We start from the raw sequence: 18,871 nt of genomic DNA, 5'->3' as shown, positions 1-18,871 counted from the left end.
AAATGACAGAATAAATTAAACACATTATGATCCCACCTTGTCCTTAGATGTTATGCTTGAGAGGGCATATTGTCCACATGATGTTTGATTTTTATACACATACTCTCTCTCTCTCTCTCTCTAGCACATTGTCCACCCAAAATTTGATTTTCTTTGAACAATCTCCCTCTCTCCAACCTGGCATTAGTTTTTATCACTGATGGAGCACCATATCTACCTAAGTTTGATTCTTCTAGACAACCACTCTCTAGCATATTGTCTACCAAAATTTAATTTTTGCAGACAATTGAATATTATAGATTATCCCTCTCAATTTGATTTTATAGAAATCTTCCTCTAATCCCCCACCCGCACCCCACACCCCTTTTCTCTCTGAGACAAACACAGGCTTGGTGATATTTTTATATGAAAACTCTTCATAGTGATTTTAATTTTATGATGTTTGATGTTTCCAAAGATTGATGTGGCATTTATATGGGAGAAGGTCCATCTTCTACTTAACCTATGATATGAAGAACATTGTTCTAAAACAATTGGTGTGTCAAAAACTCACATGAACCATGTCTATTGACAATTGGCATGCCCAAAATTGTCGATATAACCCTGTATCTATATTCATCACCAATACAACCCCCTGTATCTGTATTTATCACCAGTGTGGTTACTTAGAAAAATATCAACTTTTGGTCACTCGTCAAGCTTCTGTGTTACAAAATCTATTACATGGTTGTTACTTTATGTTGAATATAATGTATTTATAGTATATTATCTTTCCTTGTTAATATAGGTCACATGTATGGTAGTTAGGACTCCTAGCCTTGTATATATATATATATATATCTCTCAATTGTAAGTGCACATTTTACATGAATGAGAATTAAGGTTTTTCTCCTTTCTCTCTCTCTCTCAACATGGTATCAGAGCCAAAGGAGAAAACCTAATCTTTTTTTCGGTTTAGCCGTGTAATCAATTCCGGCAAACCGTCCAGTGACCGTGTTTCACTCCGGTCCCCTCATTCTCTTCCCGAACCACTCCGGACAACCTCATCGCCATCGGATCTCCACCACGCCGGCAACCTTTTCCGGCGAAATTTTCCGGCAACCTATTTTCCGGGAAACGACCACATATTCCGAAACGCCGGAGGCTGATCTACACGCCAGTGGAAACCCCATCGGAAACCGGCATCTCACGCGCCCCTACGCGCCGCTCTTCTCCTCCGGACTGTCACCCTCGCGCCGGCGAGTGACGGCGCATGGCTCACTTTCCGGCCACTTCCGACACCTCTCCAGGCTCGTCCGGCGCCGTCTTGGCCTTCTAGCCCTCCGGCAGTCCTCCCCGAGCCCTGCATCTCCATTTTTTCCCTGTTTTTGGCTTTCTTGCCATTCCGGCCACCTCCGACAAGGCTCCCCCCCATCTCCGCGGCTTGGGTGCTGCTTCTCTTCCTCTCCAGGGCTCTCTTCAATCCAAATACGTGAATATGACCACCAAAAATCAGATCTTTACCTCTGTTATCTCTGGATCTCCTATGATTACCTCAGAGAAATTGGTTGGCAGTGAGAATTATCTCTCCTGGTCTGCCTCTATTGAACTTTGGTTCATGGGTCAAGGTTATGAGGATCACTTGGTTACCCAGGAGGCAGATATCCCTGAGGTTGACCGCGTACAGTGGAGGAAGATAGATGCACAGTTATGTAGTGTATTATGGCAATCGGTTGATCCCAAGATTCTTCTTCATCTTCAGGCCTATAAAACTTGTTTTAAATTTTGGACTCAGGCTAAAGGATTATACACGAATGATATCCAGCGTCTTTATAAGGTGGCTTCTGCTATTGTCCATATCAACCAACAAGACTTGGATCTATCTACTTATATTGGTCAGATTGCCTCTCTTAAGGAGGAGTTCTTGACTGTGATGCCTCTTACTCCTGATGTTGGGGCTCAACAAACACAGCTTGACAAGTTCTTCATGGTCCTTACTCTTATTGGCCTCCGTCCGGATCTTGAGCCTATTCGTGATCAGATTCTTGGTAGCTCATCATTTCTATCCTTGGATGATGTGTTTGCTCGCCTCCTCCGTATCTCGTCCACTCAGACTTTGCCATCTGATAGCGCTTCAGATTCTTCTGTGTTAGTTTCTCAAACTACCTCTCGAGGAGGACGCAGTGGTACTTGAGGTAGAGGCCAACGTCCTCATTGCACCTATTGCAATAAACTTGGCCATACTCGTGATCGTTGCTATCAGTTACATGGAAGACCTCCTCGCACTGCCCATATGGCCCAGTCCTCTGATTCTCCGCTGCCTCAGCCTCCGAACTCCTCCGCATCTCAGACATCTCAGGCTTCTATTGCCTCTGTTGCCCAGCCTGGTAATGCCTCTGCCTGCCTTACCCACACATCTTCTCTTGGACCCTGGATTCTAGATTCTGGAGCATCTGATCACCTATCTGGTAACAAAGGATCTTTTCTCCTCTATTACTACTACCTCTGCTTTACTTACTGTTACCTTAGCTAATGGTTCTCAAACTGTGGCTAAAGGTATTGGTTTGGCCCTTCCTCTGCCTTCTCTACCTCTCACTTCTGTCCTTTATACTCCTGAATGTCCTTTTAATCTTATTTCCATCAGCAAAATCACTCGTACTCTTAATTGCTCTATTACCTTTTCTGATAAATTTGTGACCTTGCAGGACCGGAGTACGGGGAAGACAATTGGCATAGGACGTGAGTCTCAAGGCCTCTATCACCTCACCTCACCTCAGATTCATCTCCTGCAGTTTGCATTTCCACTGATGCTCCTCTCCTCATTCACAATCGTCTGGGCCACCCTAGTCTCTCCAAGTTCCAGAAGATGGTTCCTCGTTTTTCCACTTTGTCGTCGCTTCCGTGTGAGTCATGTCAGCTTGGGAAACATACTCGTGTCTCGTTCCCAAAGCGTTTGAATAATAGGGCAAAGTCTCCTTTTGAGCTTGTCCACACTGATGTTTGGGGTCCTTGTCGAACTGCGTCTACTTTAGGATTTCATTATTTTGTCACTTTCATTGATGACTATTCTCGATGTACTTGGTTATTTTTAATGAAAAATCGAGCTGAGTTATTCTCTATTTTCCAGAAATTTTATACTGAAATCCAAACCCAGTTCAATATTTCTATTCGTGTGTTACGCAGTGACAATGCCAGGGAATATTTTTCAGCCCAATTTACTTCGTTTATGTCTCATCATGGGATTCTTCATCAGTCTTCTTATGCTCATACTCCTCAACAAAATGGGGTAGTTGAACGCAAGAATCGACATCTTGTTGAGACAGCTCGTACTCTCCTCCTCCATAGTAACGTTCCTTTTCGTTTTTGGGGGGATGCTGTTCTTACCGCTTGTTATTTGATTAATCGTATGCCCTCCTCTGTCTTACACGATCAGATTCCTCACTCCCTTCTCTTCCCTGACCAACCACTTTATTTCCTTCCTCCTCGTGTCTTTGGTTGTACTTGCTTTGTTCATATTCTCACTCCTGGACAGGACAAGCTTTCCGCCAAAGCCATGAAGTGCCTCTTCTTGGGATATTCCAGACTTCAGAAGGGTTATCGTTGTTATTCCCTTGAGACTCATCGATACTTTATCTCCGCTGATGTCACCTTCTTTGAGGACTCACCATTCTTTTCCACCACTTCTGAGTCTCTTCCTGTTTCTGAAGTCTTGTCCATTCCCATTGTCTCCCCACCTGATGCTATGCCCCCTCGACCACTTCAGGTTTATCATCGTCGCCCTCGTGTCGTTGCTCCTCTCCCTTTTCCTGAGGCACCTGCTGACTCACTTCCTATCCCTTCGGCTTCACCTGCCCCGGCTCTGCCTTCTCCTAATGACTTACCCATTGCTGTTCGGAAAGGTACTCGCTCTACTCGTAATCCTCATCCTATTTACAATTTTTTGAGTTATCATCGATTATCTTCACCCTATTCTGCTTTTGTTTCTGCTATATCCTCTGTTTCTCTTCCAAAGAGCACCCATGAAGCTCTTTCCCATCCAGGCTGGCGACAGGCAATGGTGGATGAAATGACTGCTTTGCACTCTAATGGCACTTGGGATCTTGTTGTTTTACCCTCTGGTAAATCTACAGTTGGTTGTCGTTGGGTCTATGCAGTTAAGGTTGGTCCTGATGGTCAGGTTGATCGCCTTAAGGCCCGCTTAGTTGCTAAAGGCTATACTCAAGTTTATGGTTCTGATTATGGTGACACATTCTCCCCTGTTGCCAAGATTGCTTCTGTCCGCTTGCTTCTCTCCATGGCTGCTATGTGTTCTTGGCCTCTTTATCAGTTGGATATTAAAAATGTCTTCCTTCATGGTGATCTTGCCGAGGAAGTTTATATGGAGCAACCTCCTGGTTTTGTTGCTCAGGGGGAGTCTGGTTTAGTATGCAGGTTACGCCGTTCTCTATATGGCTTGAAACAATCTCTTCGAGCATGGTTTAGCCGTTTTAGTTCTGTTGTTCAAGAGTTTGGCATGTTTTGCAGTACAGCAGACCATTCAGTTTTTTATCATCATAACTCCTTGGGGCAGTGTATTTATCTGGTTGTTTATGTGGACGACATCGTCATTACAGGCAGTAATCAAGGATGGTATTCAGAAACTAAAGCAACATCTTTTTACCCACTTTCAGACCAAAGACTTGGGGAAACTCAAGTATTTCTTGGGAATTGAGATAGTTTAATCCAGTTCTGGTGTGGTCCTTTCCCAAATGAAGTATGCTTTAGACATCCTGGAAGAAACCGGTATGTTAGACTGTAAACCAGTAGACACACCTATGGATCCGAATGTCAAACTTGTACCAGGACAGGGGGAGCCTTTAGGAGACCCCGGGAGATATCGACGGCTCGTAGGTAAATTGAACTATCTCACCATTACTCGTCCAGACATTTCTTTTCCTGTGAGTGTTGTTAGTCAATTCCTACAGTCACCATGTGATAGCCATTGGGATGCCGTAATCCGCATTCTTCGATATATCAAAAGTACACCAGGCCAAGGTGTATTGTACGATAACAGAGGTCATACTCAAGTTGTTGGTTACACAGATGCAGATTGGGCTGGCTCACCCACAGATAGACGTTCCACTTCAGGGTACTGTGTTTTTATTGGAGGTAATCTAATATCTTGGAAGAGTAAGAAACAAGATGTAATGGCCAGATCTAGCGCTGAAGCCGAGTATCGAGCTATGGCTTTAGCAACATGTGAACTCATATGATTGAGACATCTTCTTCGGGAGTTGAGATTTGGAAAGGATGAACAGATGAAACTCATCTGTGATAACCAGGCCGCATTACATATTGCATCCAATCCAGTCTTTCATGAAAGGACCAAGCATATTGAAGTTGACTGTCATTTCATTAGAGAGAAGATCGCATCAGGATGTGTTGCTACAAGTTTTGTTAATTCAAATGATCAACTAGCAGACATCTTCACTAAATCTCTCAGAGGTCCTAGGATTAAATATATTTGTAACAAGCTTGGTGCATATGACGTATATGCTCCAGCTTGAGGGGGAGTGTTGAATATAATGTATTTATAGTATATTATCTTTCCTTGTTAATATAGGTCACATGTATGGTAGTTAGGACTCCTAGCCTTGTATATATATATATATATCTCTCAATTGTAAGTGCACATTTTACATGAATGAGAATTAAGGTTTTTCTCCTTTCTCTCTCTCTCTCAACACTTTATAATGTCATTTTTCATGGTTTTTCTATGCATATAACTGCCCAAGCAAATTGATCAATGTGAATGCCTATATTAATTGAATTCACAGCCACATCCATACATCCATGCTCTATGTCTAGTTTTTTAGGACCTTGAGATCTTTCTGAGTTCTGATTCAACTCTTGGGATTGATGTTGAAAGGTTGACCTGTTTCCATGTCTGCGAATTATAGCTTGAATCATTTTTCATGTAATTGTTACTGGTTTAAATCTGAAAAACATACATCGTGTCATTACTTGTATTGAATGCAAATAAAGCTGAGCTTTGCTGTTGGCTGACTAATATGAACACTACACCAATTTGATTGGATGAAGAAAAAAGAATGAAACAGTGAGAGGGTTCTTTGATTAAGTTATCTTTAAGTGTTATCTGTTAAAGTATTTTCATTGACAATCTTCCAGTTACTTCTGAGTTCAAATCTGAGTAATTTTCTTCTGATTTCCTAGACACCCATCAAATAATTGGTTTTATTTATTATGATGTTTTCCTCCATTTACCTGAAATATTTAGATCCTTTTCTTATACTGTTCTTCTCCTTCTGACACATTAAGTGTTCTTGTCATTTAATTGTTGCCAAAAAGATGTTGAAGTATGGAATCATTTCTCCTTTATGCAGTAATTATTGAGTTTTCACATTTTTACTTTGATGTTCTTACTATTTATATTCTATTTTATCAATTATAGGCACATGGGGTGATTGAGATGCCAAGCCCTCCCCCAGAGCTCTTAATCTTTGAACCTTTTATTGAGACAGATGAGATAATTGTTTCATCTAATGCTGTGAATGATACTGCAAATCGCCTCATCTGGGAAGGACATAGTAGATGGGTTGAAGTAACTGTTGGTGTTGTAGGAAAGCGCGGATCTATGCACTCATTGACTCCTAGTGTTACTGTGAAGGAAAGTGGTGATATTTTATCTCTTGAGGAGAAATTCCAAGGTAATCTACTTTGTTTTCGGTTATCGCTTGCATTTATAACAGCTTGATCTATCTGTTTTGGTACTTGGGAAATTTTTTAGAAAAATATAAGCAGAATATGGATTTTGAATCCTAAGTGACACATACCTGGACCCATGAGGGATCACAATTTTTAAATCCTGAATTTCAATGCTACTGCCCCTACCAAATTTCACTGAACACTCACGTGTGGTGCAGTAACATGACAACATTAATTTTGACTTCTGACATATACTGGAGACATGTAGACATGGTATTAGTTTCATTGTTTCTGTATGACTATAAGAGCACCTTTTTTGTAAGTTTCTTCATTGTTCCTTCAGTTCAGATGTTTGAATTGCTTGCTTTTTGTAGTTAAAGATCTCTTAATGTAGATATTACTTGCTTAACAGGTGGAACTGGCATCAATCTGACTCCACCCCCATTATCAATAATCAGGTCTGTTCAGAATCCTTACTTCATAAATTTAAGTCCTTTTATGATGATCAGCATTCTGTTCTGTAATATCATATGCTTCCAACATGGTAATTCTTTCACATTATTTTTTCTAAAGGCGTCAGTAGGTTGACAAAGTTGAGAATCCTTTTCTTTTAGAGTTTTAGATAAAAAGGATCTACATTTTCTGCTGTTAATGTCTTTTGGATCATTGTATACATTTTGGAAATAGTAATGTCTTGAGTCTTATAATTTTATTGTTGTTGATGACAATAAAGAGAAAATGAAAAATGAATTCTTCAAATTAATTTCATTGAGTGCCTTTTAGAGAAAAATTATATAGGTCTAGAACAATGTTACCGATGTTTGCACAGTCATATTGATTAAATGTTAATCTGGTTTTTCCCTTCTTTAGTATGATATTTTTGAAGTTTCCATTTAACTGGATGTGTATTCCATGTTTGTATTGAAAGTAAATAATCCAGTAGGGTCTGTAATTATGGTTCAAAGTATCAGCCAAGTTGTATCCAACCCAGCCACAGCTGCACTGTCCAATATCTGAGGTGGTATGACACAGTTCAGCAATCACTTGGCTCCAACTCGGGTATAAATCACTTGACTCAGTCAATTTGTGGGACAATTCAGAGTCACAACACCATGACTTGGATACATTGAAAATGGAAAAAATAAATAAAAAAATTCTCTACATTTCTCAAAGATTCCCTAATCATTCGAGAAAAGATGTCTCAATATATGAGATAGAACCAAAAATTCAAATTGATTTGATTTGATTTTTATCAATCACTTATCTATTATTTTCATTTTTTATTTTCAAGATATACCAATTATCAAAATGGTATGAGGTATAAAATGGGGTATAATGATGTTTTAAGAATTTTTAATTCCTAACACCATCATAAACCAATTTAGATAGTGTCTAATATGATTAATTTTTATTTGTCAATTTGTTGAGTCAATCTAATTGTAAATATTTTTCTTAAACTTTCATTTTTTTGAAGAGTTTTTTGAGCTTTTTAACTAACATATTCTGTGTTGCCTTGTACTGAAAGCGCTTACCAAACCTGCCAAATCAGCAACCAATACCACGACTTTGAACCATAGCTGTAATTCTTTGGTTGACTTGTCAATCTTTCTGTTACATTTTAGTTTGGGTTCATATGAAATAACAGATTAAAAAGATGACTTTATTATTTAAAGTAATTCTCGCTCTCTCTTTGTTTTTTTTTTTTTTTTTTTTTTGGTTTAAAGAAAAATTGTTACACTAGGGAGTATTGAAGTTGCATTTGTGATTTCTCCTTTGCTGGATAATTTTGATGCCTCTAGCTCATATCCAGTAGCTTTTTCCATTTGAATTGGAGGACTTTTATTAGACATGTAATTTTCATTTTCCCACATGATACTTAAGAGCAAAACTAGATTTGTTTACAATAGAACTTTTGATCAGAAACTTTATTAGTTACTGTGTTTCAAAATGCATTAGCCTTCACACCGGGTCTTACTTATACACAACATTTATTTCTTCATTCTATGTTTTTGTTAATGTTTTTTTTCTTTTTCCCTTTTCTTGAAACAGTAAGGCAGCTTTGGAAAGTTGTAAGCAACGTATTGAACTAATAGCAAACACTCTGCAATTAGAAGGATTTTCACGTATTGATGCATTTGTTAATGTTGACAGTGGAGAGGTATGTAGGCTCCTTCATATCAGAGGATGCACCTTCTCCTTTTCTTTTGATAGATCACTAACATGAGCAAGTATTATGCTTATTGTTTTATTTATGTTAAACAAAGAATGTATTTTCCTGCACACTCATCCATAACCAGATTCTTGGCAATGCCAAATAATGATGAGTACTGAAATTCGTTTCCCTGTTTTTCACAATGCCAAGTGTTTGGATGGATGGATGCATTTCTTCAATCTTCCATATACATACAGTTGTGTTGATTTTAGAAGTTATATATTGTGTTTTAGAGACTTTATTCAGAGATGTAGGTAAAAATTATTGGCTTGTGGTGTCTGGAAATCTCCATGCAAACACAGGATGCTGGCTGATTTAATCTTGATGCCAGTGTTCCTGTTTTGGGTAAAGCTGATTTTCAGATGCATCCTCCATTCTATTTGGTGTAGCTGCTGTGATTAATTACTTCTTCATTCTAGATTCAAGCAATATCTACTTTTGGAAATGATATCTGGGTTTCTGGTTGATTTGATTATTTTTTCAGGTTCTGATTATTGAGGTTAATACCGTGCCCGGAATGACGCCTTCCACTGTTTTGATTCATCAGGTAATGAATGATATCTCCTTTCTCCATGATGGTCTTTCAATGATTCTTATGGAACACACTCAGAAAAGTACTAGTTGCCAGTGACTCCTAACCTGTTTGATATTTGTTCTATACATCACAGGCACTGGCAGAGGAACCTCCAATGTATCCTCATCGGTTCTTCCGTACCTTGCTTGATCTGGGTTCAGAGAGGTTCATATAGAAGTATTTGAAGGACATCAATGTCTTGATAAAATAACATTGTGGTTTGGAACATCGTTTTGGGCTTGCAAAATTTATTTAAAAATAGAAAAAGAAAAAACTTGTGCAAATGTTGAATCAGGGTTGGTTGCCCTGACGCAATGAAGGGATCATGTGCAAGATCCGGCCCAGAAGTTTTATGGACCCTCCTGCCCAAATTTATATACACAAAATGTGTATATCAGGCCATATGCGCCTACACTTGAGCGCCTGATCAAAGCGATTGAGTAGTCGATCCCAAAATCCATTTTTCAATTAAATTCAAAATGCTCAATTTTTAATTCCTTAAAAACCTCAAATTTCCAAAACAAGTTTGCTAAAACATGGGGACTTGGACTTGGACTATTTGCAAAATCTTAAATTTCCAAAATAAGTTTGCTAAAATACGGAAAAATAGGAACTCTACAAACTAGCAATTCTAGTAATCTAACTTTCAAACACTTGAGCGTTGGATAACTTCACTTAAATAAGAAAATGCTAATTTGCTTATGAAGTCTTTATCTTGAAAAGTGAAGAAGATGACTTATTCAAAAAGGTAAATTTTAGAGAATGATCATAACTATATACATTGTTGATAAAAGTAAAGCTCTAGAAATTAAGAGCTTGAGAAAAGACTTGGCCTCACAAAATAAAATATTTCATCCAAAGACTAAGGTGGTGTTTATTTTTTTGGTTTTTTGCTGAAAGCAATTTATTTTCAAAATTTAGGTTGTTTGTTTTTCTATTTTTTCATGACTTATTATAAATTTTTTACTAAATAGAAAAAACTAAAATATATAGTTTTTTCTAAATAGAAAAAATAACATATTGGTTTTTTTTTTTTTTACTTTTTAATACTAAATAGAAATAAAATACTACAAAAACAAACAACATAATATTTAACACTATTAAGCATTAAAGTTCTATTTAGAATTAAGTAAAAAAACAAACACCACCTAAGGTTTTAAATGAAATCATTATGTTAAATCCAAGGAAGAGCCTTTGACTTTGGAAGCTTGTTCTGGCATAACTCCTAGTCATATGCATTTGTTGGAGTACTTGGATTACTCTATTCCAAGCCCTGGATCATAGGATGCATGCTACTACAATCCTAAGGACTTTAGATCTAACCAATGAAAATATTATAAAGACAAATACAATGGGAATTTCAAATAACTTTGTTCCCATACCCTAAATCTCGTTAGCTACATGCTAATATTCCAAACACTACTAGATCCTATGCACAATGGAAACAATTGATTTTAAAACAAAATGTAGATCTAGTATTATAAATTAGGGGTGCTTACCAAGATTTGAATGTTCCCAAATTGATTCCTTATAGTGAAGAATGTCATTAAATGTTCAGGTAGTTGAAGATGATCTCACAAACTGGTAGTTGAAGATGGTCTCACAAACCATTGATCTTTCGTCTTATGACGACTCCTTGAACCTTGGCACAAAAATGGTGAAAATCTAGAAAGTGGAGGCTAGGGTTTTCTCTGAGAAGCATAAAAGAGATTGATAGAAATTTAAAAGCTTGAAGCCCTAATCCTTAAATGAGGTATTTTTAGGCTTCTCATTGGGTTTAAGTAACTTGAGCTTATTTTGAACTTGTGTTGCTTAATTTAGCCTAAAAAGGGTTCTAATTAATTATTTAACACAATATGACTTCAATTAATCAATTAACCCATTTTAAAGACATTGTTCGCTAACTCCTATGCAACCTTACATAATTATTAAAATGCCCTTATGCACATAAGTGAACCAAGAACCAATCCAATCTTCATAAACTATGTCATCAATGTATATAATATCAAGCGAGGATCACTTAAGATTACTTCTACCATCCTTGAGTTATATATCCTCCTATTATGTGATCAATTGACATGTCTTAGCTTAGAAAGAGCACATGTCAAATTCTACTAAAAAATTACTACGACCATAAATTTTCTAATCGCATGTCTTTAAGATCACCCAAAGTGACATACCATTTCAAAGTCCATGAGATATCATGGTTTGTCTATTGAGAATACTTGTTGCAACCAACTTCCATCAACAATAACCCAATTCATAAAGAATATAAGACTATTTTAGGATCTCACTTATAGGTCAAGGTTGCTTCTAATTTTGACACAAGTTTAGTATTCTTTTAAGTTTAAAAGACAATACAACATAACAACTTGGTGAAGTTATGACTACTTGATAGTCTTATGTCATGACTCACCATAGGTTCTATCCAATGTGTAACTATTTGAATTGAGCCTTATAAAACATAACATGATGTAACAAATTGAGATTAATTTATCAATTTATTTATTTATGTTTCTTGGTTTCTTATTTATTATTCTATATGCATTAATTGGTTGTTTGAGCATACATGCCCATATATCTTATATTGTACATATCTTAAGTGCATTAGGAGTTGTATAGAGGATATAAGTCATAGGTTCCTTGTAAGTACATAAATTGTTCATAGTGAGTTAATGGATTTTGGCAATTCAGTAATAACTGTAGTGCACTATCTCTTAATAGGAGGGATAAATTGTCTTAGTCACTGGGATGAGTTCCCCATATATAGTGCCCTAGTGTGTATAGTTACATATTGGACATAACCTACAATGAATCATAACATAAGTTAATTGATTGTTATGATTCACCAAACTATTATACTTCATGGGCTCTCAATCTTGAGAGTTGAGTTTATCCCAAAGTCAATAGGAGGCTTTGACATATGGGTAAGACCCTAAGGTGGTCACATATCCATATAGATTGGGTCACTGTTGATAGAGGCTAGTGGTAATAGGTATTCTCAATGGATGTACCATGATATCTCATAAGATTGAATTAGTGTGTCCTCTAGGATAATCCAAAGGACATGTCATCTAGAAAATTATGATCATAACATTTTATTTAGTTGAAATTTAATATATGCTCCTTGGAGTTACAATATGTCAATTGATTACATAATAAGTGAGATCTATAATTTAAGGATTAGAAAGATAATCTTGAAAAATAATAACACTACCTTGTTATATTATAGATGTCAGTTCATTGGGAGTTTGCATGCAGTGATTTAAAAAGATTGTTTATGAGTGATGAATGGGAACAACATAAGCTCAGTCAGATAAATATTGGATGAGATTTAGAGCAATTGATGTTTGACCATTCGAATTGGGACAAAGTGACAAATATAGTTTCATTATAGGAGTCATATACGTGGTACTTCGACTTATGGATTCTGAAGTTATTCCCACAATGTCGTTTGTGTATGAGCTTGTGCACGTGATGAAAGAAAACCTCATTCGTCAAGGAGCTGGAGATTGGATCTTCAAAATAATAAAATATCATTGGGAGAAAACACTAAGACATCCACTTCATGTAGTAGGTACTTAAGCATTATCTAACTTTATAAGTTTTTAGTCTTAATTTATTTAATTTCTTCTTATAAAATACTAAATCTACTTAATTTTATTATAGCATACTTCTTGAATCCAAGATTTCAATATAGATGTGGAGTTGGTAGTAATCTGAAACTACTTCAAGTGGTTCATGACATTTTTGCAAAATTAGACTCAACTATTGAATCACTTGGTCAATTTGGAAATGAGATAATAAAAAAAAAAAATTGTTTTACTCAATTTAATAAAATAATAATTTCATTCATCAATTTATTTGAATGTTTACTAACAAACATGATATTAACAAATTAAATGATGAATACATAGCTTGTGTTTTTTTGAGATGCAAAGAAATGATTCGGTGATCGAGTGACGATTGTAGCAAGGTCAACCATGGTGCCCAATGAGTATTTATAGAAAAAAAAATTTGATTATCATTATTGTAAATTCACCACATAAGTATTTATATAATTATGAATTTGGTTACAGCTGAATGGTGGTTCATGTATGAGAATCAAACACCTACATTAAGGAAGTTGGCCATCAAAGTTCTCTCACAAAATGTGTCATCTTCTGTCTATGAGAGAAATTGGAGCACGTTCACTCTCATCCACACAAAACAGCAAAATCGTTTGGCTTACCCCCGACTAGAGAAATTAGTTTTTTGGTATTATAATATGAAGCTAAAGTTACATGATATGGAGATAGAAAATGATCAAGTTGTCGAAAAAGATTGCTTTGATCTTCTTAACATTTGAGTCGAGATGGGTGAAGAAGAAGATAATCAATTGTTCCAATAGGTCAGGCCTATACACTTGGATGATGAAGTTGGAAATCTTGATCCACAAATTGCCATTCATGCTTGAGAATTTGGAGTTAATGTTGAATGTGTGTTGTCCGAAGAAGTTCACTCTGAAAGTTTTAGCAAAGATATCAAGAATTCATTTCAGGCGGCATTGAATTCCCGCAAAGAGGTTGACTCCACAAGTGTTAGCCAAAGTAGTAGACCTAACATTGTTGGTACTTCTACTTCTAGTTATAATGGTTCAAGAGGTTGAACTAATGATAGAGGTGATAATGCAAGATGAGATATTGGGGAAGGCTAACAAAGTCAATATCCAATAAACCAATTTACCTATGAAAATGATTTCACGCACTACACATAGGATGAAGACCTTGGCTCTAGAAGAGCTAGTCGAGGCATAGGAGTTATTGAAAAGCCCTATAAAGGAAGAGAATGAACAATGACACCATATAACGAGGAGTTACTTTCAGGGACTTTTGAATCTATGAGTATAGGGACTCAATTAAATGACTCCTCGAATGAGGCTAACTTCTGTCCTCCTTATGTAATGAGTTATGATCAACCTTTAAGTTCAACCGATGAAGAGTATGGTATGTTGAGTTACTCCACTTCTGCACAAATGTCATACCAAGTTCCATATCAGATGGAAAGAGGATTTAACATGAACACATGGGTGAACCTCAAGTATCTTATCAATATAGAGGCAATGGGTAAGACTCAAGAGATATATGCATGACATGTTAGAATTTTAAACCAATATTATCAAGACTTATAGAGTTGGTACCAATATTGTCTCCAACAATAAGACATGATTCCTTCATCTACCAATTCCATTAAACCACATCAATCCTCATTTTGATACTAAAGGGTCATTGCAATGTAATATGTACAAATTATTGATATTTAATGAAATCAAGTATTTCATGTAGCTTCATAATGAGTATACAATTATAAAATTAATATTTCTTATTGACTAATATGATATAATTACATCTAATATCGTAAATCATATCATACATATATCAAATTCTTCAACAAACAACATTAAAATATCTATTATACTTTTAATTACATTGCTATGAGGTTTTTCTTACGTTTTTATGAGTTTTGATCAATTTTAGGCCTATTGAATTTTTTTGTCCAAAATATCTATCGATATATCTTCAATATATCTGTAAAATCGAAGTATCGATATATCCATAATTACCGATATTTTTATCCTTGGGAATAATGTAATCGATCAGCTACATGGTCAATCGATGCCCAAGAAAATACATACAATAAAAAATCCTATGCTTTTGAGAGTTCCATGCTTATTGCACTTTATAATACTTTGGTGCCTAATTTATTTTTGAAATCCTTTTAAATCCAAAACTCTTTCAACAAGTTCCTAGTTTCTAAAAATTATAAGATATACTCCATAACACATTACTTTTCAAGAAAAAGAACAATGCTTATCATTTAGAAAAATTAGACAATAGTGAATTTTGAAATTATGCAATTATGTTGATTAAACCTAGGCCTAACTTGCAAGTAATTTTAAAAAATTTATGCTTCTTGTTGAAAATTCCATTAAGCTCTTCCTTCCTAATTTATTTGTATTATAGGTTCGTCTTGCCTATATTCACTCAATGAAAATCATTAAATTGCAATTACTTATTTTATTATATCAAAATTCTATTGATCATCCTTGCAAAAACTTTTGACTAAGAACATTCTTTGTAGAAGAACTAGAGAGGTAATAAGTGGGAAGTTATAAAAGTTGAAGAAATAATTTTGGGAAGGATAAATTAGTAGTTATAAAAGTTTAAGGAAGAAAAAGTGTAGATGATAAGAAAAATAGAAGAAAAATAATTATAGAGGCCGATAATAATTATTAATAGTTACAAAGGAAAAATGAAAATTGCTTTGAGGATACCAATTTGTAAAGAAAATTTATTTGAGAAGACAACAATTATTAGATTTATTAAATTTAAGGTAGAAAATGGGTGATGTAAAATGATCAATTCTTTAAGGAGTCACAAATAAAATAATTATTGACATATAAGTATTTAGGGTAAGAAAAAGTAGACACCTTAAGATAACAATTATTGAGCTACCAAATTAAAGGTAGAAAAATGGGTAGTATAAAATGATTAATTGTTTAAGAAGGATATGAATGAAAATAATTATTGAAATATGAGCATTTAGGGTAAGGAAAAGTAAACATGTTAAGATAGCAATTCTTAGGTTGTCAAATTAATGGTAGAAACATTGGTGATATAAATTGATTAATTGTTTGAGAGCATAGGAATGAAGATAATTATTGTAATATGATTATTTAGGTAAGGAAGAGTAAACACGCTTCTTCTTTTTTTTTTTTTCCTAGATTGCAAAATATAAATATTAAAATAATTATTAGGTATTTGGGGTTAGGAAAAGATCCCGCCCAACATGCACAAATTAATATTTTTTTTAAAAGGAAAATGGGAATAAAAAAAATACATTTTGGGTTGAAAAAATTAAATGTTCCACCAAGTAATGATAAAAAAAATGTATAACCAAAGAAATACTTATTTTGATATGAATATTTTAGGTAAAAGAAAGTAGACATATCTTTTACATCACTAATGTACCAAAGCTACAAAAAATAGATTATGTAAAATGATCAATTATTAGAGAATTGAACAAGAGTAATTACATCTAGTATGGTTATTTTGCTTAAGGAAACCTAGATGAGCATGCCATACTTAAGAGTAGAAAAATGGAGGATAGAAAATGATTAATTGTTGAAGAAGCAAAATAGGCATTTTAGGAAAGAAAAAGTAGATCAATGATTGAGATTTTTGATATATAAGTAGCAGAAACACTGAGGTTGAGAACTGTCTTGACTTTTGCAAGAGGTTGAAGAGACCTTCTGGAGAAGCATAGGTTTTATTGAGCCTTCAAAAAAACCCATGATTTGTATCAGAGTCTTGGAGACCATGAGTGGTAAACCTTTTTTTTTTTTTCCTAACTAGATTGGAACTTCACTATGTGTTTCATTTTTTAGTTTGATTGATTACTTGTATTGGTTTCCATAAAATTTGATATCGGGTCTTTTCTGAATTTCTCATTTTGGGATTACCATTAAACTTTCTTCAGATGTATTGTTTCTTTCTGATAGAAGATTTGGAATTTTTTAGTGTGGAAGTGAATTTATTATTTTTTTCTTTTTTTTTCTTGAAATTTGGGTGGCAACTGGCAACTGAAAATTCTGGAATGGTGGAGTAATTTTTTTTCTTCTTGATGGGCTGGTTATAAGTTTTAGAAGAAGCATTGTAATTTTCTTGGTTCATCACAAGAGTTGATTTCATTATGGTTGTTTACTTACAGTTTTTCAGGGAGTCTGACAATGAACAATGCCTTTGGCCTTAATGACTGAGGTTCAGTGTGGCTTAGTACTCTGGAATTCATCAGTGATTGGTGTCACAGCACAGAAAATCAGATTTATTTATTTGTTCTTTAATAAAGAAAGCTGAATCTTGGGTAGCATGGCTTCAACTAGTAATCGTGAGGAAGAGTTATGGTTAGGTGCAAGCTCTAGTGGTTATAAAGCCAAAGGTGAGGATGCTCTTACCATTCCAACATCCCCAAATGCTCTTACTATAGTTTCTATAAGATTGTAGTCCTTACAATTCAGTTCCACAGGTAGGTTAGCACCCCCATCAGCGAATTTGCAGGAGGTTGAAGAGGATAGGCATGAAATCTCACGTTCAATGCCTTCTACCCACAATGAAGATCTCCCGGAACATTCCAATGTGGTTCGTCCTCGAAAAACCAATCGTGATTCTATGTGCAAAAGGTGCAGAGAATGGATCAGGAGTCTGTTTAACATTGCCTTTCTTTTAGGGAAAATTTGTGTTGCCATGTCAGGACTACTGCTTGTTCTCATAGTGACAGGAATGTTAAACAGAGTCCTGCCAGAGAAAGATCAGAGAGATGCATGGGTTGAGGTGAATAATCAAATCCTAAATGCTCTCTTTACTCTAATGAGTTTGTATCAACACCCACAGAGGCTCCACTACCTAATACTTTTGTGTAGGTGGAAGCCCAAGGACATCTCCAGATTGAGAAAAGAATACTGTAAGAATGGCACCCAGAAACCCCATGAATGGGGCCACATGATGGTTGTTGTTCTTCTTCTCAATTTGAATTGCATTGCTCAATACGTCCTATGTGGCCTTAATTTGGGATTCAATAGACACAACCGTCCTACTGTTGTAGTCAGTATCTGCATGGCTTTTGCAGTGGGTTCTGGGACAATTGCTGGTTTGTACTCCAATTTTAGCCCTCTCCGGTCCACTATGTTTAGTAAATTTCATTTGATAGAAGAAAGGAGCAAACAGGATGGAAAATCCATTTGAGCAAACAAGTCGAAATCATGTTGAAAATTTTGATCCAACAACTTGAAATGAATTCCGAATTGACACATTGGTTATGAGTTTTGCAACTTTTCATGTCAAAATTGATTTGGACATGGCCACTCCTATTTACACCAATTGCAAATTCTCGGGATTTGATGCATTTTGACACTTCTCCAACCCAAAAAGTGCCCCAAGCATTTGGAAATTATATCTTTATTATTTTTTTAGTTATCTTAAGTAGTTTTTGGGAATAAGTGACCAATTAGAAGGTGCCACATGTCTCTTTTAAGGTTAAGCTATATATATATGCTCCGTTTTAGGGTTTATGATATATGGAATGTAAGGAGAGAGATGGATCTCTCCTGTTGAAATTCTTCAATAAAGTTTTAAGTTTTTTATTTTTATTTTTTTATATTCTTTTCCATTCTATTTTCTTGGAAATTAAACATAGGTTGTAGAGAGAAATCCTCCACCATATTTGGCTAATTTTATGAGTTCCGAAGATGCTAATATGAAAGTGAAGAATCCAAAGGAGAATAACAAAAAATGGTAATGTATTGAATGATTTAATTATGTTTTCAAGTTTGAATTGGTGGGAATAAATCCTCTATATTGGTTCAC

The 18,871-nt window shown here is 35.4% G+C and overlaps 2 protein-coding genes across 3 annotated transcripts in view; both read left to right on the top strand.

Annotated features, from left to right (window-relative positions):
• Window positions 1-9,882, top strand: part of LOC100265424 (uncharacterized) — a 30,841-nt gene extending 20,959 nt beyond the window's left edge. The window contains exons 20-24 of one of the 2 annotated variants that reach the window (XM_002265815.4): window positions 6,431-6,686; window positions 7,097-7,142; window positions 8,734-8,842; window positions 9,381-9,443; window positions 9,565-9,882. In XM_002265815.4, coding sequence (XP_002265851.1) covers window positions 6,431-6,686; window positions 7,097-7,142; window positions 8,734-8,842; window positions 9,381-9,443; window positions 9,565-9,645 — 555 coding nt within the window. In that variant the 3' untranslated portion in view covers window positions 9,646-9,882. Of the gene's footprint in view, window positions 1-6,430; window positions 6,706-6,766; window positions 6,792-7,096; window positions 7,143-8,733; window positions 8,843-9,380; window positions 9,444-9,564 lie in introns of those variants that run through there. The other variant, XM_010655068.3, reaches the window with a different exon arrangement.
• A 7,495-nt stretch (window positions 9,883-17,377) lies between these two features.
• LOC100243123 (uncharacterized) lies at window positions 17,378-18,250 on the top strand. Its single transcript, XM_010655120.1, has 2 exons — window positions 17,378-17,447; window positions 17,535-18,250. The coding sequence occupies exons 1-2, from the start codon at window positions 17,378-17,380 to the stop codon at window positions 18,248-18,250; spliced, it is 786 nt and encodes a 261-aa protein (XP_010653422.1).
• The last annotated feature ends 621 nt before the right edge of the window (window positions 18,251-18,871 follow it).

This window comes from Vitis vinifera, chromosome 8, assembly GCF_030704535.1.
Source record: "Vitis vinifera cultivar Pinot Noir 40024 chromosome 8, ASM3070453v1".
Taxonomy (NCBI): Eukaryota; Viridiplantae; Streptophyta; class Magnoliopsida; order Vitales; family Vitaceae; genus Vitis; species Vitis vinifera.
Note: the sequence above shows the minus strand (reverse complement) of the source record. Positions and strands in the feature narration are given on the sequence as shown.